This window comes from Trachypithecus francoisi, unplaced genomic scaffold, assembly GCF_009764315.1.
Source record: "Trachypithecus francoisi isolate TF-2019V2 unplaced genomic scaffold, Tfra_2.0 Lachesis_group6, whole genome shotgun sequence".
Lineage (NCBI taxonomy): Eukaryota > Metazoa > Chordata > Mammalia > Primates > Cercopithecidae > Trachypithecus > Trachypithecus francoisi.
In genome coordinates this window covers 43,912,712-43,937,116 of record NW_022681471.1, presented here as the reverse complement: position 1 = coordinate 43,937,116, position 24,405 = coordinate 43,912,712, and the positions used below count along the sequence as shown (strand labels likewise).

Below are 24,405 nucleotides of genomic sequence, written 5' to 3'. Positions count from 1 at the left end.
AAAATCTACTGTAACTAGATTTTTTTTCCTTTGTACTTTCTTTCTGACTGTAATTTGTGATCAGATTTCTACTACTAGCTCTGCCAGTAATAATTTGAGGGAATCTAGCTCTGAAAATTTTAAAACTTTTAATTTCTTCCACTTGTTTTATTTCCTTAAAAACAGTGTGTTGAGGTTAATGAATACTAAATTATCATAATTTAATCACTAATTAAAACAACAAAGGGATATATGTCTAGAAAATAAGAAATGTAGTAATATGTCGGCAATAATTATTGTCAAAAATACAGGAATGTTTTCGTCTAGTGGAAACTGACCAGAAGTAGTCTTTTCAAAGTACTTATATTTATTATAGGATGATTATTGAATTATTCAGCACAAAATCATCTAAGGTTTTTAGACTAAACTTAGTACTTACAACACACACACACACACACACACACATTTTCAGAGTAGAAATAAAAGTCTGCTGTACCTTAACCTCTAGAGATGTGTGTTCAATGGCCCATTAGTCAGTCACCTAGTAGATATGGATGCCTTCTCTTTCTCAGGTGCTGTCCAGGCTGTCACCGTGGGTAGGATCTGTTAAGAGGGTTCCCAGAATGAGGTCTGACCAGAGACAGCCTTCAAGCCTTAGGAAAGTAGAGGAACTACTTGTAGCCCCATAGTTGGGAGCATGTGCCATGAAACTGAGCCTTCGGTGTTCTTAAACTTCATAGTGATGGATTATCTTTGTGTAACTGGATCCCCTAGTGTTGGAGTTTACACCCTTACTAGGATTGGCTGTATGCAGATTACCTAACCCTAATATGTTAATCTAAATACCATTAGTACACATGCTGGCTCTGCTACCCCACCTTTCTGGCTGTACAGATATTCACATCAGGCAACCCTACTGTAAAGGTGCTGATAAGATATGGTGGGTCCTCACTGGTAGATAGGCAGTCCTTCTGTCCTGGTGATGATAAAGGCTGCAGTTAGAACTCAGACCTGAGTCATAATTCAGGTAATTATTCTGAGTAAAGGAATTAATGGTGGTGTTTTCTATATACTTTTGTTTTCTACAGTGAATGTGTATTCCTTTTTAGTATTAATTTTACAATTAGAAAAAGTAATGAACGTTTTGATGTTCTGAAGGTTTTTTTCTAGTTCATTTCAAGCCTGGGAACTTGTCTGATGGTTTCCTTTTACCCTTCCCTGCTCCATACTTATTTAATGTAACCCTTACAGATCTAGTTTCCTGGATTTATTGCTATCTTCCCTGTTAAACTCTTGATGTCAATATGTTTAAATCTCATTTCATTTCTGATATGCTTTTTACAAGAAAGAAAGAGATTACCATATATGATATAATTCCAGACGGTTTATGGATTTGTTTTCCCCCCTCACATCTTAAGAGGTTTTCTCATGTTAGTAGATACTGTGAATTTACATAATTAAATTAAGTTAGTTCTGTCTAGATAGTCATGTGATCTTTTTGAATCTCAACTATGCCTGTGCTTGAAAATTCACAAATGACCTTACCTTTCATTCTCATTTAATTTCAGGGAGAGAGAGGGTTTCCAGGTTTGGAAGGACACCCAGGATTACCTGGATTTCCAGGTCCAGAAGGGCCTCCAGGGCCTCGGGGACAAAAGGTATGTATCATGTTGCCAACTAGTAATGCCAGATGAATTAAGTCATCTTAAATGTGGGACTAGGTGTCACATCAACTAAAAAGTTACTGAATTGTAGCCAGAAACTAATACATAAATGAAACAATGGAATGACAGGCAGTCTGTACTTTATTGTATTTTGTTTAAAAACTCAATATTACTGCCATATTCAGATGCTTTTGGAAGATGCTGTTGATTTTATGTAGTTATTGACTGCCTTCACCAAAATTAAGTTCTGTCAAGAGCTTAACTGAGCTGGAGAGAGCTGAACTGCCAGTTATTAGAGTAGCTGATTAAGACAAGAAGCCAAAATGAAAGTAACAGTCAAACCTTTACTCACTTACTGCAATATTATAAGCGGAAAGTTTAACTGGAGAAAGTGCTGACTCCCCCACTGTTCTATTTGTCCCCATGGTGCAGCAACAGCAAAGGTCAGATGGATCAGCACAGATGTTGGGAATCATTTGACTGCTGAGGGAGCTCAGAACGAAAAGCTCCTGCAGTTGTATGGACCCAGGGGCAGGGTGGGAGAAGGAGAAGAGCTAGGAGTGGAAAAGTACTGAGTCAGAGTGCAGAAAAACTATTTTTATGGTTTCTTTCTCCTCCCATAAGAAGGTCTCCACCAAAAGAGGCCTTTAAATGCAGAAATGCGGTTGAGCACAGCCAGCCATGGGAGCCTGAATCTTTGACTGATACTCACTTCAGAGATTGCAGTGCATTAGCTGTGCACCAAGTCTGCTATGTGGAGAGTAGCTGTCCCTTATGAGGCTTACCAAGAGGACTTTGGTTGGACCCAAACAGTCATAGGTGTTTAGACAAGAACCATATTCCCAATTCCATACCTTGATTTTTCAGGACCTGAGTGAGAAACATAAGCTGCCCCATCATGGACCTGAATGGGTTGGGCTTTAAAGGACTCTGTCAAAAACAGGATAATGTCTGAGGCCACAGTAGATTATGGTCATGATATTCTAAGCAGGATGATCAGGCCTGCTTGGAGAACTGCATGTAAGCATGAGCCCCAGCTATTGCCAAACCAATAATAGATGTCCCATAGCCCACTTGATCTATGTTAGAGAGGCAGGAGGCTTTTTTCTTAAGTCTTATGATGGACTATTCTACTTTGCCAGTTTTCGTGGATCTAGATGCAATATGAGGTGCTGGCAATCACAGAGACCCCTCACAATTGGCCAGCAGGCAGTTAAGGGCTTTATGGTTAGCTAACACTACATGGGCCAAGGAGTTGAGGCTAGTCTGCTTTGTTTCCAAAGCTGAAGTAGTGTCATTAATGACCTCAGTGAGGGTCAAAGACAGGTTGTGAACAACCTTTTCTAATTGAGTGACGCTGACAGTGAGAAAAGTTGTCTGGAGTATTCCCATGAGTAGACCGTAGGTGATGCCAGCTGGCAATTCTCCTGAATAACCAGAGTCTATCTGGTTTTGGAGTTCTCATTTTGTTTTATGTAATGTTTTATGCTTAATGAGAGGGACTGTTTTGAATATTTGAGTATCTCTTATCAATGTCCTATTACGTATGTTACATTGGTAGGAATGTTGAAGGCCTGATTTTTACAAAAGAAATAATATCCCAAGAAGAGTGCACACAGTTCTGGGAATGTAAGAATCATTGGTTACCATGGGGATCAACCAGCCAGAAGTCCCTCCTGGTGGGCAGAGTATTTGAGTGAAATTGAAATATTTTTGTAAGGTGGAGGCAGGAATAGAGAAATAAATTGCCACCATCATTGAGGCCAAAATGGCTCCAATGGCAGATCATATGTCCCTTTTCCCAGATGATTCAATTACTACCATATGGGACAGGAGTGAGTTGACATCCGAGGAGATATTTTGTTCCTGTGGTACCAGAGACAGTTGTTGCAATCTATCAGGTTCAATGTAATAAAGTTAGGGTACCTGAAGTACTAAAATGGTCCGTGTTTAGAGAAGCGTCCATTCTTAATAGTCAGCACACAGCAATCAGATGTTTATCTGCAGGGTTCAGCGATAAGGTGACATATACATTAGTTTGTCAAAATCAGAGTCATGTAAACTACATGGGACAGGCAATCAATGAATTTAGTAAGGTGGAAGTCACAAGGTTCGTCTGTGGGAGAAAGGGAAGAGAGGTTAGATCCCTGCCCTCCAGCCCCATGGATCAGCTCATGGATCTGGACAGGGTAGTCTCAACCTATCAGTTGTGGGGACTCTGTCCATTGACTGCTGTGTGGGCAGTCTGTCTTATATCATGAGCAAGAATAGCATCTCAATGTGCATATTAAGATATGGAATTGGAAGATACAATAGTGAACTTAAGACTCAGATAATTTTCTGGGTTTTTTTTTTAAATGACTCTTTTGGCTGAGTGCCTTTTTCCATCTGTATTAAGTAGACTGGTGAATTGATATATGAAAGGGCTACTTCTGATCATTTGCCTGGAAAGGAAAACTGGCTTAAAACCCTTTTTCTTAATTTTATTATTTTATATAATGTTGGTATATCATGTTGTTAGAGTATTAAGGAAATCAAATGGATACTCACCAAGTAGTCTTTCCAATAAAGGGAGAAAATTAATTTAAATGCGTGAATACTTTTTAACACTTAACTATAATCAGAGCTTAGATTTTGGGAGAATGTTGGTCATGATCTCTGGGAGAACAGCAGTACATCAGGTAGTTTTGTTAGATTTAAGAGCAGAAGGGACCTGTGCTAAATTTCCCAAGTAGAACTTTAGTACTTAGAAAACAGCAGGACCCTAAATGTCTGCATACAGTTTTGGTAGATGAACTACTCAACTGAATTTCCTGTCTCTAATGGCACATCAAGAGCAAGAGCAACAGAATGATTCTTGTGCACCCAGGAGTAGCACAGAAGTATCCGAGATATCTGAAAGAGTCAAGTGGATGGAATTGAGCACTAACTCGGCAGCAATCCATGCATCCTATTGGCATGGAACAACTCAATGAATACCAGCTTGGACTAGACCGTCGCACTCCTCAACATTGAAACTAGTTAAGTTATCCAAAACTTAGACACGATCTTGTGAAAATGAGGTGGCAACTCCAATGGACTGAGATTAAACTTCAGCCATGTTATAGAAATAGGCATTTTGGAAGATAATTAAGTTAAGCTACAGGAAAATTTACATTTCTTGTATCTGAGTTTACTTGGGATTAGGGACTGAGTTTCTTGCACCCCATGCTTGCTGAGAGATGGCAGTTTTAATAAAGATTTGTGTTCAATTAAAATAAGTTACCTAAATTAGAACTCCTTTGAAATAATTTAGTATTAACTAGGACTATTCTACAATAACATGATCATTTATAAAGGTGTGCTTGTATGCAGGTTAAGTTTAGAAAGCAGTCCAATCTTTTTTTGTGATTTCATTTCAATTATCTGAAAAGAGAGAAGGTAAACTGCTTTCTAAACTTTCAGGATTCTGAATTTGAAGCATTGTGTGCTTCTATGTCCAGTATGACTCCATGTTTCCCCGAACAGCTGAATTTATACCCTTTATGTGATTGGGTATTCTGGTACATGTGTATGTTAACATATATACTAAGTCAAAAAACTTGTAGGATTATTCTTTAATCTGTACACTCGTAATTTTCCAAAGGCTTTTTTATTCTAAAAAATCAAAATTTAGTTAATTTTTGATAGGCAGTATGTTCATGTCATTCAAAATAATTAAGAGGGTATACAATGAAAGTTCTGCTTTTCACCTGTGTCCATTAGTCCCTGAGTTATGCACACACACTTTAACAACCTTTGTTTGTAAAATAGTAGCACATTGAACACACGGTTTGACCTTTGTTTTTAATTTAATATACATTGTAGACATCATATTATCAATATATACAGAACCTCCTCATTTTGTATAAGTGCATTGTATTTCATTGTGTATATAAACCATAACTTAACATTGTACATATAAACCATAAATTATTAAGCTAGTCCCCTATTGATAATCATTTAGGTAGGTTTCAATTTTTTGCTGTTAAAAGTTCCTTTTGCTTGGAGCAGAATTAGGTTTTTTAATTCCGATTTTTTAAAGAAAATAGTTAATGAAAACTCAGTGAGGTAAGACTCAATTCTCAGTAATGCGGTTGTGACTAGAAATGGGTACATATATTAACATACACACATGGCTAGGTTCTTTTGCATGGAACTGACAGCTAGAAAGGAAAGTTTATGGTTCTTTTTAAATCGTTCTTAAGCTATGCCAATACAAAGTGCATTATAAAACAAAGCAGAGATTTAAAAACAGCAGATTCGGCCGGGCGCGGTGGCTCAAGCCTGTAATCCCAGCACTTTGGGAGGCCGAGATGGGCGGATCACGAGGTCAGGAGATCGAAACCATCCTGGCTAACACGGTGAAACCCCCGTCTCTACTAAAAAATATGAAAAACTAGCCAGGCGAGGTGGCGGGCGCCTGTAGTCCTAGCTACTCGGGAGGCTGAGGCAGGAGAATGGCGTGAACCCGGGAGGCGGAGCTTGCAGTGAGCTGAGATCGCGCCACTGCACTCCAGCCTGGGCGACAGAGCAAGACTCTGTCTCAAAAAAAAAAAAAAAAAACAGCAGATTCAAGAACAGCACATATTTGGGCTCAGAGATGATGCTCATTATACCAGCATGGCAAGCAGATTAACATAATGTGGGAACTGACCAGATTTTCAGCGCCTATTTTGTTTATAAGTAAATTATTTGGGGAATGACTATATCAATATTTTATCTTTGTTTTCTTGTATGGTTCATAATTAACTTTATAGGTATAAAGTTTCATTCATATGTCAGCAATTTCCTTCTCAGGAAATAAAGGCCTTTCTTATCTGGGGTCATACAATTTACCTCAATGCTTTCAGTCTCAATAGTAATTGCTCTTCCTTGGGTGTATAAGTTTTTCACTAACTTTCACAGATGTTTACAGTAGTTTAAATCTCCTATTTTATAATTGAAAATTAGTTATTTGAGGACTTTTTTGAAGGAAAAAAACTAAAAATATCGCATTTTTCAGGGTGATGATGGAATTCCAGGGCCACCAGGACCAAAAGGAATCAGAGTAAGTAGTATTTTCTCTATATCAAATACTTTGTTGGTGGAAACAGATAAAGAACAATGAAATATTATGAGACAGTTGGAAAAGACTCATATTAAAAGGCAGGAAGATAAATACAGTCTTTAAAAAATTAAATTTAAGAGTTGGTATATGTCTATAACCCTTCTTTAGTATTTTGATAGCTATTATGTATATGTGTATATATATATGTCTATTTAATATAAAATGATTTTAAAGTAGCTTATGGTTGAGAATTATGAAAGTCCTAAATTCTAAAGTTTGTCATTTAATTAAAAATCTGTATCATATAGTTGGTTTAAACCAGAACTTCCTAACTAATGTGATTATCTCAGTCTAGGTCCAGAAGGCTGGTTACCTCAGAGTGTATATCCTCCTAGTGTACCATGTATAAACATTGTCATTCTTTTGTGTATCTAGAAGAGAATAAGTTTAGTTTAAACCACCATATGAAAGAATAACTATTTTGGAATACTGCATTTCTTCAAATCTAACATGCGTGACTTTTCAAGTATTGAGGCTCTGAAAAGTAAGGATGCATCTCAAAATTGAAATGTACATTTAGTATAATTTTTTCTCAAAAGCTTTTAAGTTGACATATGTCTCACTGTGTATTTTACAACTGAGAGGAAACTGTAGTTTAAAAAATAGTACTGGCTTTTAAAAAATCACATTTAGCTTTTCTGAACCTCAGCTTCTTCATTTGTTAAGTTAGAGAGCTAAACAGAACAATCTCCAAGGTCCCTTTTAGCTCTGAAATACTGTGTTCATAGATTGATGAAGCTCCCTAATTTGAAAATAAAATACATAGTTGGTAACATAGCATGTTTACATGTGTGACAAAGATAACCATTTGATCTTCAGAAATTTAGTAGATGTATAAATTTTACAAACATTAAAAATATTATATTTGCTATATACTTCTTAAAAGCATGTAGCTTGCCTTATGTGCATCTTATGACTGATATGGGTAGGGTACTGGAAAAGCAGGGAAGAAACTCAAAACCCTTAGTTTATTTCAGCAGACATAATTCTTTATTTTTCTGTAAAAATTGATATCAATATACTATTAAAGCTCTTTATAATAATAAAAATAATTTTTAATATCCCTATAGTTAACATTAACTATGTTCTATATTCTACGCACTATTTAGACTAAAAAGAATTGGCTCTTTTCTCAGTTCTCATTGCAGGTGTTTGAGATTGCTTGGATACTCCATGTCCCTCAACTAGAACTCCAGTTCTTGGGAATAGGTGGCCTGATAGTTTCTGCATCCTCAGGTGTCAGCTCATAGGCAATTCTTGACATGCAGAATTTTGAAGACATTATTGTGGAAACTGATAAAAATATACAAATGTACAGAGCATATAGTATAATGACCCCCCGTGAACTCATCACCCAGCTTCAAAAATTAACAACATTTTGATAGTTTTGTTTAACATATACCTTACCACTTTATTTTTTGGAATATTTTAAGGTAAATCCCTTGCATCATTCATTCTACCAATGAAAACTTCAGCATGCCCCTCTAACTAACAACCACATAACAACTAAACCATCATCATACCTTTAAACATTAGGAATAGTTTTTCAATACTCTGACGTTCAGTCCACATTCAGTTTTCCTCAGTTGTCTGAAAGATGTCCTTTTATAATGGTTTATTCAACTTACGACCCAAGCAAGTTCCATGTATTGCTTTGGATTGCTGTTTATTAAACTTGTTTTATTATGCCATTAGAAAAACTGGGTCATTGTACTGCATTCCACATTCTGGATTTGGCTGATTTGTTTCTTCATGATGTCATTTAAATTGTTCCTCTGTCCCCCATATTTCTTGCAAATTTCAGGTTGCCTTGGAAGAGGCACTAAAGAAATTTCTGGGGGTACAGAATTGTACACTTAAGATTGGTATATTTTGCTGTATGTAAATCATACTGCAATAACATTAAAGAAAATAGGAAAAAGTATACTTTATAGGTAGCGTTGTGAACTTAACTATTGAATAACCTTACGCAGCGTGAATATCAGGCTATTCTTTTTTTTTTGGGGGGGGGTGTTAGGTTTGATCAGTGTTCTCAGATAACATTAGCCTGATTCTGCCATCAAAATTTTCCCTGTCAACTTACACTAATGATTTGGCACCCATGGATGGTCATTATTTTGTTCAGACTTGCAAGATGCTGATTTTTAAAATTCTATTAATCATTCATTTATTAACTGGAATTCTAATAAGGCAATGAGTTGCTACACCAGAAACTTCAAGTGGTCATCAAGGAAAGTTCTTTGACTTTTTGTTTTCATCATATGCACATGGAATTTGTGTGTTTCAATCAATTGTAGTCATTTTTTTGAAGGCCAGTTTGTCCCATCTTTTGCCTGTGAAAACCTTTTAAAGTTGACTCCTGTCCTGTGTTCTTTTCAGAAAACTCCACTGATCTTTGATAACTTCTTGATTTTTGGCACAGCAAGCTCTTTCAGGCTTATCCTTTGCATTTTCCCTTTAGATCTGAAATGGGCCATGTCTCTGATTCCAGGTTCTTTTTAGTGAAAAATGTGAGTTAGATACCACAGTCCGAATGTTACGGGTTTTTATTGCTACTGAATTTGTCACTGTTTCAATGTCTTCTCAGTGGAAATATGTATTTTTAAGAGAAAAATTAACATGAGTTCATATTATTACTTCCAATTGCAATTAAAAATTAAGAAAGGTTTTGTATACTTATTATCTCTCCCCCTCGTCTCTCTCTCTGTTGAGGTGAAAATGTTCATTCCTAATAACATAAATGTAATTTCTTATTTGCTTTTTCCTACAATATGCCTATTTCCTACAATATGCTTCAAAATAACAATGTATAATTTAACAAAATGACGATTTAGATTTTAATAGTGATAATAGGATTCTTGAGAGCCATTAATTATTTCTTTGCTGGGTTTTTCCCCTTTGAATTGACCAGTTTTGCTAAAGAATTACAGTCAAGACACCACGTTTGATGAAAGGCACTTGAAGTAATTCTTTTCTCTGTATGGTTTTGTCAACAACTTGAAACATAGGTATACTGGATCCAATTTATTTTTCATTTTTAATGATTTCCTTTTTTACCTTTTAAAAAATTTTTAAATTATTTAAAACGTCTATGTGGTTTTATAAGACAAGGTGTAGTCAGAGATGCTTCCCTTTCTTTCTTGCCATTTCCCTAGTGTTTTAATCTTCCTTTGAGAGGTAATCATTAGTTTTTACACAGTAATCATAGTTTTACATGATGTGAATGTGCCATAATTTATTTAGTCATGTTCCTGTTGGTGGTCATTTGAGTTGTGTATTAGTCTGTTCTCACACTGCTTATAAAGACATACCCAAGACTAGGTAATTTATAAAGGAAAGAAGTTTAATGGACTAACAGTTCCACATGGCTCAGGAGGCCTCACAATCATGGCAGAAGATGAAAGAAGAGCAAAGGGACATCATACATGGCAGCAGGCAAGAGAAAATGAGAGCCAAGCAAAAGGGGAAACGCCTTATAAAACCATCAGATTTCGTGAGACTTACTACCACAAGAACAGTATGGGGAAACTACCCACATGATTCAATTATCTCCCACCCGGTCCCTCCCACAACATGGGGGAATTATGGGAGCTACAATTCAAGATGAGATTTCGTTGGGGACACAGCCAAACTATATTAAGTTGTTTCTAATTTTAACTATAACTGGTTATATGATTGTTTCTAAACTTTAGCTATAAGAATGCTGCAGTTGTTAACTTTGTTTCTCATATTTTGTTTCATAATTTCTAAGGTATCTTCAGGATAGATTCTTAGAAGTGAAATGCTAGGTCAAAAGGCAAATGCATGGGTAACTTTGCTCGATATTTCCAAATTTCCCTCCACAGCGTTTGAATCTTCATTAGCAGTATATGAGAATACGTTTTCACCGTAGCCTCTCCTACAGAGAATATTGTCAAACTTGTATTTTTGCCCATCATGACAGAGAAATTTAAGAATTTTGGGGGTGATCACTATTAATGTCTTCAGGGGCAATATATTTGCTAACCCCCTATCCCCTGCTGAATTAATTTTTCATCACAAACCTGGGAGATCTTTATCCGTTAGAAGAGACATTTCATCCACGAATTTGCCTGCTCCTAATAAGTGCAATGAAGACAATGCTCCCTCGAATTGAAGTTTCTTTTATAGTTTTCAATAAAAGAGACTTTTAAACACATATAAGAGATTTTTCTCTAATGTTTCAAAGAACAATGAGTGGTAATAAATAGTGAGACACATTTTTTCCAAATCTGTTCTAAAATAATTTTTATAATATCCTTAGGTAGGATATTATTTTATTGTTATTGGTTGTCATTTAGTTTAAGGATTTTCTTTCTTCTTATAGGGTCCTCCTGGACTTCCTGGATTTCCAGGGACACCAGGTCTTCCTGTAAGTAGCATTTCACTTTTTAGTTTGAAACCTCTTGAAAAGTAATCTAAGACATATTATACATGTGTTATGTTGCTTTTCAAAGGGAATGCCAGGCCATGATGGGGCCCCAGGACCTCAAGGTATTCCTGGATGCAATGGAACCAAGGTGAGATCCATCCACTTAATCTTAGGTAGTATACTTGACAATAATTAACTTAAAAACCTGAAGAAATCAATATGAAGAATGTAGAAGAAGGGATATAGTGGCTTCAGGTCTAGGATATTACATAAAGTATGCTCTGACTATAATTTTCTATATATTGAACTATCAATAATTTCATTAAACATTTATAATTAGGTGGGATGTTGCATTGGGTTGAAGATTACTTACCAAATCCTTTTTTGGCTTTAGCATAAAGTAGGATGAGAATTAAAACAGAATTAGGACATATATGTTTCAAATATTATATCAGTTGTTGAAAGTAACACTTCTGAATGTCATTCATTTGCTTTGCCATTATTAAAAACCTAGGTACAATTTATGTTTTCAAATATTTCACGTTTTTAAGATTTTTTAACACACTGAATAACTTCCTTAAGAAAAATCTTAAAAAATTATATGTAATACAGCACATCCATTTTTACTATAAACCGTCAGTATGAAACCTGAAACTTCTTCATTGGCCAAGATGATGCGTTTAACAATTTTAAATAACCCTAACTTTAGATACGGCAAACATTTTTTTTTTCTGATCCAATGTTTCTTCTCTTTAGTCAACTGTTGGATTGAATATAAAGTAATAGATAGCAAGAAAAAATGAGGAAATTTTGCTCTTCTTGTAAGCTTACTTATTATAGCCAATTCTTATTCCCTCCCCTTTCTCCTTTTCCTTTAGATTAATGCAATATATTGTTATTCTCTGTATTTTCTTTTGGTATTTTCTATTTTTCACATAATATTCTGTAAAACTATTCATAAAATACCTTGGATCCTTCTTTCTTTGTTTTGTCTTGTTTTGTTTTTTGAGACGGAGTCTTGCTCTGTTGCCTATGCAGGAGTGCAATGGCATGATCTCGGCTCACTGCAACCTCTACCTCCCAGATTCAAGTGATTCTCCTGCCTCAGCTTTCTGAGCAGCTGGGATTACAGGCACGTGCCACAATGCCCAGTTAATTTTTTTGGTATTTTTAGTAGAGATGGGGTTTCACTATGTTGGTCAGGCTGGTCTCGAACTCCTGACTCCTGACCTCTTGATCCACCTGCCTTGACCTCTCAAAGTGCTGGGATTATAGGTGTAAGCCACTGCGCCTGGCCAGATCTTTCTAACTAATGGCATATGTCAGATTTTATATAGGGCATATTTTTAAAATAACTTGAACAAACTATTTTGCATTACAATGGCCATATTTTGTGATAATTACTGTACTATATACTTGAGGCAGTACAGTTTTTTTCATCTCCAATATTTCTTCAGGTCAATGTAACCCTTGTCAATAATTTTTTAGATTTGGGATTTGTGAGGACCAATCGTGTTCTTCATTTTAGCTAGGGCAACCTTAAAGTGATAAGACCAATGTGGAGTTAGTTTACCTGATACATTTCATGTTAAATTGGACTAAATTTTTGTGCCTTGTCTGGTTATTTGTTTATTTTTATTTACTTATTTATTTTTGCCAGTGTGCTTTAAGCAACAAACAGACCACTAGCCAAAATTTCAAATTTGAAGGCCCAATGTATCTATAATCAGGACAGTGTGCTATATGATTAAAGGGAGCATTGATTAACTTGTGTTTCAGGCTTCCAATTATGTGAGTAACAAACTTTAAACAAATTAAATTGTTTTATTATGCATATTTTAAGTCTGAATGCTTTTCTTATATTTCTTACTATGTAAGTAAAAGAATGAACTTTAAAGTTGGAGCCACCATATATAGGTTTTTTTCTTTTTCTCTCTTTTAAACTTGATGTGTAGGCCACTTCCTTTCTCTCAGGACCTACTTTTCCCATGTGCCACAAGGTGGAGAGAAGGATATTAGACTCACAAAGACACACAACAGTAGTAATTTTATTCTTTCAAACCTTCTGATGAAGTTGTTTCTAGGATTACCATGGCATATAGGTATTTGAAATGAGGTTGCTTTGGTGTTCTTCAACAATTTCAGCTTTTGTTTTCTAAACCAAGTGTCCATATTAGTACTGGGTGCCTAGAAAACATAATGACCTGCAATTGCTAGAACTATTGCTATTATTGTCCTCTTGGTGATATTAATAGCCTTCTTTCTTACCATCTTTTCCCCTTTACAAAAATAATTTGAAATAGTTTACGATAAAAGAAAAATGCAATAGAGCAGTTAGAGTAAGAATGTATATAACACGTGGGCAGGAATTGGGGCAGATCATTAACTATTAAATGTGATAATAGGAATTTGTGGCGTGATTGTCTCAAAATGTCTTTGTTGGAAGAAAAGAACTGAGGTAGATGATTTTTTTTCTTTGCTTCTCATTGGGATGGATGAATTGGGATAAAAGTTGAATTGATATGGATAGTTGATATTGAAGTAATTGGAAAGTGAAGGCTAATGAACTTTTTGGCAATCTGGCATGTTTCAAAATGGCTTTTACAGAAATCTTTTCAAGAAGTCATATCTTGATGGTATAGTTATTCTTTGTTTCTTGTTCCTCCATGCTCTTTATTTTTAACTCCTTCTAGGGAGAACGTGGATTTCCAGGCAGTCCCGGTTTTCCCGGTTTACAGGGTCCTCCAGTAAGTTATAAAATTTGGGATTATGATGAACACAGGAATTAACAAAAGAAGCAGACATGTAGTGAGAAAGCCCAGTGCATTCATGTGGAACAAAGTAATACATTTTAAAGTAATAAACTAGAGGAAAATGTTTCAAAAAGAAGTTGGTAATATAGCTTTCTGCTGGGCAAAAGCAAGAATTTTATATGTATATAAATGTCAACTCTAAGTATCCTAAGATATATCCTATTCAGAAATGACGCTACAGCAGTCTACTCAGTTTATACTCTATTTAGAAAGCATTCTGTAATGGACTTGTTTCTCTCTCATACATATAAAATAATCCTTTTTCTTTTTAATAATAGGGACCCCCTGGGATCCCAGGTATGAAGGTAAGCATCTCATCCTGGGGAACGAATGTTTTGAATAAAATATTAGGATAGCCCGCAACTTCAATAGGATATGACTTAAACTTCTGTCTTAAAATTGATGTTTTAGAAGTTGTGCAGGTGTAAACTTACAAGCTCTCCTTAAGTAGTCTCCTGTGTTCCCATGGCTTTAAGTACCTTGTATATGCTGATACACTTGAAAATGTGTATATCAGACTTGAGTTTCTTTTCTGACACTTTAAGTCTTCATCTTCTTACACTTTGATACAGTTGACCACCTACTCTCTGTAGAATTATTTTTTTCCCTGGCTTCTGTTACACTGTCCTTTCCTGATTTTTCTTCTGCACCTCTGGTTATTCTGCAGTCCTTTATGTAAGCTCATTCTTTTATGCCCATCAAGCATCAGGTCACAGTCTGTACTCCTTCTTCCATGCAATGTCCAGAAATATTACTAATGCCCATATTATTGATTACTATCTAGTTACTGAATAGCAAATCAGACTTTTCTTCTGAGTTAGCTATGTGTATTCATCAGCCTCTCTGACATCCCCACATGTTCCAAGTAAACCCACCCACAAAATAAACCTGCTCCTCCCTCTGGCTCCTCGTATCTCAGATTTTCATCTCTATATGTTATGTACACTTTTACATGATCTCAAAACCCGGAAGTTAATATTTGTATTTTCCATTCTTTCACACACCTCCTCATTCAATTCTATCACTAAACACTAAGTGTGCCTGTAAAAGGCATCTTAAATTCATCCACTTTTCTTCATTTCCACTATTACCACGTTAGTCATAATGTCTCATCTGGATTACTGCAATAACCTCTTATCTAGTCTCTTTTTTTCACTACTGCTCCATCCTTACCTCCCCTCCTGTTTTATTCTTTACAAAGCAACCAATAATGATATTTTTAAAGTGTTAATTGATAATTTAATCTCCCTGCTTATAAATCTTCAAGGACTTTCTACTGTGTATCTAAGGTAAAGTCCATAGTTTGTTTGTAAGAACTGCATGCTCTGGTCCTTGCCTACATTGACAGCCTTATCTTAAACCACTAAACTTATCCCTTAGCTCACTGACCACATCAGTCTGCATTTAGTTATTGGGATGTGCCAAACGTTTTGCTTTTGGGGTCTTTCGTGTATATGGTTTACTTTGCCTAATATTCTTCCTCCTGTCTTTACCTGAATGACTCATTATCCTTCAAGTCTCAACCTGAATGTTACCTTCACAGATTGCCCTTCTTTGACTACCCAAACTAAAGTAATTTTCTCCACTAGTTTTTTTTTCAATTATTGTACCACATATTTTTCTTCATAGCCCTTAATATTCGCAGCCCTTGATGTTGTCATCTTATATTTTTACATATTAGGGTCTGTATTTTCCATTATATTGTTAGCTTTATGAGAACAGAGGCCTTGTTTATCTTCTCCATTACTGATTACCCAGAACCTACCACAGTTGTTGGCAAATACTTAATATTTACTACGTATTTTTTACGAGTAACTGAAGGTACTACACTCTTAATAAATCTACTGTTTTTCAGTGTACTCTGGCCGCTTCCTCATTTTCCTTTAAAAGTTTTTTATTACTGAGATGGCCTAATCTTTTAGTACATCTCTGTTACAAATTGAATCTTCAGATCATTTTTGTGGTTTGCTGGTTTTCATGTATAATAACTGTGTCTTAGAACTTCCATTGGTGGCTTCTTTTAGGGTGAACCAGGTAGTATAATTATGTCATCACTGCCAGGACCAAAGGGTAATCCAGGATATCCAGGTCCTCCTGGAATACAAGTAAGTATCCCGTGATTTTCTTTTTTTGCTATATTGATTAAACGAGAAGATTACAACAATCCCTCAACCTTTAGTACTCTCTGTTTTTGTCGTAAAAATTATCATCAGATGTTTACTAGACATTACATGTACTTTCTACCTGAAAATAAGAGCAATCTGGACCAGGGAGAATTTTAACAACATCTGCTTCATTCTTTTGCTTTTCTACCCAGTTTTTTGGGGATTGGCAGCAGAAATAGGGTTCTATATTCTTATTCTTATACTGTGGAGAGCAGTAGGGTCTTTTGTACATTTACAAAAGACCTAATTAAAAATAAAAAGTATGGGTGTCCCATTGAATATATTAAAATATATCATTTGTAACACTATCAGTTATGCATAACATATGAACATATTTTGAAGACCAAAGGAATACAGTTTATGCATAGTGAACATCAAATGTAATCTTAAGAAAAAAATTTTAGCCTATAGAAAACATGCATAGAGAGAGCAGTAACTTTCGAATATAGATTAGGATCTCAATTTCTCAGGGTTTATATTTCATGATAATTAATTCCTTTGCCCAAAATAAAAAATCAAAACTTTCTGGTAGTTTATCACTAAGATACAAGACTGGGGACTTTTTTCATTAGCTGCCTTCTCATTTCTTTCTTGATATCACCCATCCACAGTTTTTAAAATTCACTCAATCTTGCCCTTTATATTTTATAAATTGTTATGAAGTAATATTTGAAAATACAACAGAATACATGCAAAATATAGGTATGTTATGAAGCATAACTATAAAGTGAACAACATTTAAGAGCTAGAAAATTACAAATGATTTTTAATCAACCTGTGTGTCCCTTGGTAACCAAATCCTTCTGCATTGTCCCAAGACATAGCTACCCTCCTGAGTTTTCCACTATGCCTTAAAAATAACTTTATTATATATGCATATATTTCTAAGTAATAGAATATTTAGTTTTGCTTTATAAAATAATGTAATATTTATGTAGTTTTCTGCAACTTACTTTTTCTACTTGATATGCTAAGATTCATCCATATTATTGGATATGGCTTTAGTTCACTCAGTTTCACTTTCATATAACTTTCCATTTGTGAACATACTACAAATTGGTATTTTTTGTTTTATGTGGTGTTTGTTGTTGTTGTTGTTGTTTTGAGATAGCATCTTGCACTCTTGCTCAGAAAAGAGTGCAGTGGCATGATCATGGCTCACTGCAGTCTCGACCTCCTGGGCTTAAGCAATCCTCCCACCTCAGCTTCCTGAGTAACTGGGACCACAGGTGCACATCACCACACCTGGCCACTTTTTAAAATTTTTCGTGGAGACAAGGTCTCACCATGTTTCCAAGGCTGGTCTCAAACATCTGAGCTCAAGCGATCCTTCTGTTTAGGCCTCCCAAAGTATTAGGATTACAGGTGTGAGCCTCTGTGCCCAGCCCACAATTTTTTCATTACAAAAAAATCCATGATTTATATCTAACTATAGAATTGCTAGATTGTAGGCCAAATTTTCAGTTTTTAACATGCCAAATTATTCGATAACACTTGTATCATTCTCTTATAATTTATCCCAGTTACTCTCATTTCCCTCTGTCTTCAATCTTACCTATTTTTAAATTAGAGAAGCTATCTTGAAAGTACTAGCCTTTCCCTTCTCATTTATAGCATAAAAGCCCCAACTAAATGCATACCTTTATCACTTTATTTTGTAAATTTTCCTTATTATTTGTCTTATATTTATTTACCACTTTAAACCACAAGTTTTCTTATAACTACTTAATCCTTTTATCCCTATGCATTTTAAAATTTCACTTAGAATATTGCTGAATGATAAAATTATAGAGCAGAATTCCAGTGACAACTGAAGTTTAAATGAAGTCTAAATTTCATCCATTTAGTTCTTTGTAAGATACAATAAGGGGGCCAGGCACAGTGGCTCACGCCTGTAATCCCAGCACTTTGACCGAGTCATGATATCGAGAGCAGTCTGGCCAACATGGTGAAACCTCGTCTCTACTAAAAATACGATAATTAGCCAGGCGTGGTGGCAGGTGCCTGTAATCTCAGCTACTCAGGAGGCTGAGGCAAAAGAATCACTTGAACCCAGGAGGCAGAGGTTGCAGTGAGCCGAGATCATGCCATTGCACTCCAGCCTGGGCAACACGATTAAGACTTCGTCTAAAAAAAAAAAAAATACAATGAAGGGCTTGTTTTTTTAGTTTTTTTGTTTTTTATTTTCATCATTTTCTTTACTCACTTTATAACAGGGCCTACCTGGTCCCACTGGTATACCAGGGCCAATTGGTCCCCCAGGACAACCAGGTTTGATGGTAAGCTCTCTTCTTTAATTTAATTTCTCCCCCTTTCCTTTCTGACTTCTTTCATGAATATTATTTATAATACTTGAAAACATAATGCATTCTCAACATTCATAATTTATAATTTTCTTATTTAAAGGTGACTTTACAATGATGTGGTGAATAATATGCATTCTAAGTAATGGCTCCATTTTATAGATGGAAAAATGAGGTATATAAAAGGAAAGATTTACGATGAAATATTTTGTTGGTTGCTTCTTGATGTATCAGTGTTGAAGTCAATTCTGGCCATTTCAGAAAGTCTTCTAAGGCAGTTTTCTAATCACTTGATGAAACATGTTTCTTCAAACTGCAATTTTTTTGTTTAAGAAGAACAAAAGCAGGGCTTCATAAAAAATATTGGCTCTCATTTCTTAGGTGCCTGGGACAAAACAGTAGAATTGGTGAGGGGAGTGATCACTATGCAATTGGTCACAGGTTTTTATACCCCCAAAACTTCTACAGATCCTGAATGTGTAACCGATTCTCTTACTTTACTACCTCTATAGTCACTCTTATTTTCTATCCTTGTAAATTCTAAGTATTTTTACTTCTGCAATACTTAGATTTCATTCAAGTCATGTTTTGGACTTACAGCTTTGCTGTTGCCCTCTTAAAAGGCCAAGAAAATTGTATTTCAGTAGAAGTAATTTCTCATGTGCCACTCTATCTCTCATCTACCATATATTTAAGTGACAGTTTTCATTATACCTGTATAGATTGTACATTTTTGTTTGTGACAATTGGTCCTGCACTTTTGAATGAAGGAAATAATGTTTGATAAATACTAGAGGAATCTACCAAAAAAGATTGTGATTTCTGCTTTCCTGTAACTTTTTTGGGGGAGATTACAAAACCCTTCAGTTTGTTTTAGTTGTAGACTTCATGCAAAGCATGAAACTATGGACTTTTACACTTTTTCCTAATTCTGCTGTTGGAACATTGGTGCCCCTTGAGTATGTTGTTACACCTTGAATTTCCTCAACCATTGTGGCCACTTAACCGATTCACTTTACATTTCTGGATATTCCTTGAATTAACCCTAATTCAACAGGTGAAGCCAAATCTTAGAAATGCCACCAAGAGGCCGGGTGCGGTAGGTCATGCCTGTAATCCCAGCACTTTGGAAGGCTAAGGCGGGTGGATCACCTGAGGTTGGGAGTTCGAGGTCAGCCTGACCAATATGGAGAAACCTTGTCTCTACTAAAAATACAAAAAATTAGCCAGGCGTGGTGGTGCATGCCTGTAATTCCAGCTACTCGGGAGGCTGAGACAGGAGAATCACTTGAACCCAGGAGGCAGAGGTTGTGGTGAGCCGAGATCGTTCCATTGCACTCCAGCCTGGGCAACAAGAGGGAAACTCCGTCTCAAAAAAAAAAAAAAAAAAAAACAAACACCGAAAGACCGAAAGAAATGTCACCAAGATACAATATATAAATAAATAGGCCCATTGAGGTTAAGAGGCAACATACTTGAGCAGAAAGGTGCCTATTTAATTTTTCAAACCTTGAAACATTCTCAAATACACAAAGTCAGATTGTATAAAAATCAAACTGGATTTTAAAAAATAACACATGGTTTTTGGAACTTGATAGTTAATTGCTTTATGGTACCTAAGTTTACCTATAATTCTAATGTGAAAAATTTGATGGGTCTGTTGAGATTAACTTTTGAATTGATTTTTGACACTGGGACTACCTCTCTACCTCTGTCCATCCCAGTTTTTTTCTCTTGCCCATTTCTGTTCTGTCATCAGAGGTACTCACATTCATCTAACTCATTTTAATCAATTAAAACGTGTGTCTCTGACTAAAATGAAAACAGACAAGAAAATACTATTTGATGTGCTTTTTCACACCTTACTTTTTCTGAAGCTAAGTAACTTTTAAAATTAACTTATTAATATAACATTTTATTTTCTCTTTTTTCTTCTCTTCATAGGGCCCTCCTGGTCCACCAGGACTTCCAGGACCAAAGGTAATTTTCTTTTTCTTTATATCTTTTATTTGGTGTGGATTCCTTTTCTTACTGTCAGTGAGATTTTTAAATGGAAACTTCTCTTTCCAGGGGAATATGGGCTTAAACTTCCAGGGACCCAAAGGTGAAAAGGTGAGTAAAGAAAGAGAGTTGGTTATTCAGCCCTCAGCTTTCTTTTTTTGTAGTCATTTGAACTGCCTTTTTTCTTTCTCTTGCTTCTTGCAGTTATCTTATCTTACATGTCATATTATTGTCTGTGGTGGTTATGAAATATCACTGCCCTATTTTGTCTTGCAAACAGGGTGAGCAAGGTCTTCAGGGCCCACCTGGGCCACCTGGGCAGATCAGTGAACAGAAAAGACCAATTGATGTAGAGTTTCAGAAAGGAGATCAGGTGAGTAAGTAGGGAGGAAGTCAATGAAAATCTTGCTATGGATATGTTAATTAGTTTGATGGTGGTAACCACTTCACAATGTATATGTATATCAAAACATCACATTGTTTACACCTTAGATATATACAGTTTTTAATTAGTCAGTTATACCTCAATGAATCTGAAAAAATAAAATAAAATGATAAAAAGTTAAAAATAATATTTATATGTAAGTGGCATTCCATTAAAATGCATTATAAGCTGAAATGTGGTTATATATCAGGGTATTTTTTTAAATAACAAGGATCTGAGATTATTATTATTATTTTTTTTGAGACTGAGTCTTGCTCTTGTCACCCAGGCTGGAGTGCAATGACATGATCTTGGCTCACTGCAACCTCTGCCTCCTAGGTTCAAGCGATTCTCCTGCCTCAGCCTCCCTAGTAGCTAGGATTACTGGTGCCACCACCGCACCCTGCTAATTGTTGTATTTTTAGTAGAGATGGGGTTTCACCATGTTGGCCAGGCTGGTCTCGAACTCCTGACCTCGTGATCCGCCTGCCTCAGCCTCCCAAAGTGCTGGGATTCCAGGCGTGAGCCACCACACCTGGCTGAGATCATTAAATTTTTAAAATGACTTTATCAAGATACAGTTTACATACATATAATCCACCCATTTAAAGTGTAGAATTCAATTTTTTTAGTGTATTCACAGGGTAGTGAAACTATCCGTGCAATCTAACTTTAGAAAATTTTTAGGCTTCCTCAAAAAAATCTCCATACCTATGTTAGCTGTACTCCCTATTTCTCCCGAAATTGACCAGCCCTAGGTAATCACTAATCTACTTCTTGGGTCTGTAAATTTTTCTATTCTGGATATTTCATATAAATGGAATCATATAATATGTGGTCTTCTGTGTCTGACTTCTTTTACTTAGCATAGTGTTTTCTTGTTAAATCATTTTGCAGCACATATCAGTGCTTCATTCCATTTTATGGCTGAATAATATTTCATTGTGTAAATAGTCTACATTTTGTGTATCCATTTATTCATCAGTTGATGGGCATTTGGGTTATTTCCATTTTTGGCTATTTGAAGAATCCATTCATGTATAAAATTAGGTTATGGTAAGTCAGAATGATGACAGTGTTCTCTACATTTCACCGATGTGCAAGGAGAAAGATAATGTTACTCTATAAGCCTTTGCTGTGTTTAGAAATAATTATCTGATACCCTTGCTTTTGCTAGAGTAGATGAGGGAAATTAGATATATTTTTAAAGCATACTGGCCCACACTTAAACAAACAGAATGTGTGCATTTTTGTTTCTCTTAAATGTGAATAAGAAAGTTAAGAATAAAGGAAAAGTTGTATTGAAACTCTACCATCAATATGACTTTGGCCATTTAATTATCTGCCAAAATATAAGTATGCCATGTGACCCCAAAATCTCCTTGTTGTAGGTATTCTTACTTTGTATTAAATATTTTATAAGAATAAAAAATTGTCATTTTTTCATTTTAAGTGTTGCCTTGTTATTTACCTCAAATCTTGGCTTGTATATAGACAAGAAATTAACTGAAATGAGCAAAGATAGCTCTAGTTAATTTTGCTTAGAATATTTCAACTTTAAATTAGAAACACCCTATTAACTTTGGTTATACTACATGAGTATACAGTTCAGTTTAATTTTTTTAGAGGGAGATTTATTTTTATTTTATTATTTAAAAAATTTCAACCTTTATTGTATATACAGGGGGTACATGTACAGGTTTGTCACATGGGTATATTGTATGATGCTGAGGTTTGGGGTACGGATCCCATCAGCCAGGAAGTGAACATAGTACTCAGAAGTTAGTTTTACAAGTATTACCTGCCTCCCTCTACTCTTAGTAGTCCCCAGTGTCTATTGTTGCCATCTTTATGTCTTTGTGCCCCTAATGTTTAGCTCTCAGTTATAGGTGAGACCATGTGGTATTTGATTTTTTGTTCATGCATTAATTCACTTAGGATTATGGCCTCCAGCTCTAACCATGTTGCTGCAACATAGATGTAGCTGTGGTTCAGTTTATTAAAAATGCTCCTTGCTAGTGCTAGTGCTTAGAATGAAAAGCATGTTCCAGTATTAACATTGACTTCCTTTCCCCTACTACTGCATAGGGACTTCCTGGTGACCGAGGGCCTCCTGGACCTCCAGGGATACGTGGTCCTCCAGTAAGTAACCTAAAGTGCTTTAGCATCATTTAATGTAAATTGGCATTGGTACACAATATCCTATGAACCAATGTGAAACTATTTTTATGTGTACAGGGTCCCCCAGGTGGTGAGAAAGGTGAGAAGGGTGAGCAAGGAGAGCCAGGCAAAAGAGTAAGTGATGTAACTGCTAATATTCTTTGCAAAAAATTCTAAATGTGTGTGTGTGTGTGTGTGTGTGTGTGTGTGATTTTATTCTTTCTTCCTACATCTTACTTCCATTGTTTCAAAATATCACTACTGACATCATAATGTTGATGTCTAAAAAGTCTACTTAATATAGTCCAAGCCAGTAATAAAGCTTGTTATATTCTTTAACTTTATACTTCCTAACTAACAAATGTATGTTGTTGCTCTATCATTTCTTTGTATCGTGTAGGGTAAACCAGGCAAAGATGGAGAAAATGGCCAACCAGGAATTCCTGTAAGTAGCTAAGGTTCTTTCCCCTGCAAAACTGGAGACATTTATATGTTGGTATAACATATGGTGGTAGAGAAAGAGTATGACAAAGAGTGTGGGGTCTGGAAATAGTTTAAATGAATTGAAATTATCCAGTCTTTGTCTTTTGAATATAATTTTCAATTTTTAAAAATGTCTGTGAGTACATAGTAGGTGTATATATTTATTTATGAGGTACATGAGATTTTGATACATGTATGCAATGTGAAATAAGCAAATAAGCACATCATGGAGAATGGGGTGTTCTTCCCCTCAAGCATTTATGCTTTGCATTACAAACAATCCAATTACACCAAATATAAATTTGAGGTTCCTTTATTTTTTAAAGTCAGATTTATTGAGATATAATTTACATACAGTAAAAGGAACTATCTTTAGTTTACAGTTCTGTGTTTTGACAAACACATACAGTTGTGTCACCACCACCATAATCAAGAACACTTCCATCACCTTCAAAAGTTCCCTCATGCTCTTGTAGTTATCTCCTCCCTATTCCCCTATCCCAACCTCCTTGCAACAACTGATCTTTTGTCAGTCTCTTTAATTTTGCCTATTCCCAAATGTCAGATACATTAGATCATTTTGTATATAGCCTTTTGAATCAGCATCCTTTCACATAGCATAATACATTGAATTGTGTATCAGTTCATTTTTTTATTGCTGAGTAGTATTTGATAATTTGAATATACCATGGTTTGTTTATCCATTTACCCATTGAAGGATATTTTGGTTGTTTCTGTGTTGTGGCCATTATGAATAAAACTATTATAAATATTCCCATACAGTTTTTTTGTGTGTGTGAACATGTTTTTTCAGTAAAAGTTTGACAGGTAATATTTCTACTTACTACCAAAAAGGGGCATGGGAAATAAAATATGTAATTCCAAGAACATTATT

The 24,405-nt window shown here is 35.5% G+C and overlaps 1 protein-coding gene across 1 annotated transcript in view; it reads left to right on the top strand.

Moving 5' to 3' along the window:
* COL4A5 (collagen type IV alpha 5 chain) overlaps nt 1-24,405 on the top strand; it is a 273,437-nt gene that overhangs the window by 116,203 nt on the left and 132,829 nt on the right. The window contains 14 exon segments of the mRNA XM_033201238.1: nt 1,552-1,637; nt 6,667-6,711; nt 11,117-11,161; nt 11,247-11,309; nt 13,855-13,908; nt 14,253-14,279; nt 15,999-16,079; nt 18,356-18,418; nt 20,387-20,422; nt 20,513-20,554; nt 20,724-20,816; nt 22,956-23,009; nt 23,106-23,162; nt 23,428-23,472. Of these exon segments, the coding sequence (XP_033057129.1) occupies nt 1,552-1,637; nt 6,667-6,711; nt 11,117-11,161; nt 11,247-11,309; nt 13,855-13,908; nt 14,253-14,279; nt 15,999-16,079; nt 18,356-18,418; nt 20,387-20,422; nt 20,513-20,554; nt 20,724-20,816; nt 22,956-23,009; nt 23,106-23,162; nt 23,428-23,472 (791 nt within the window).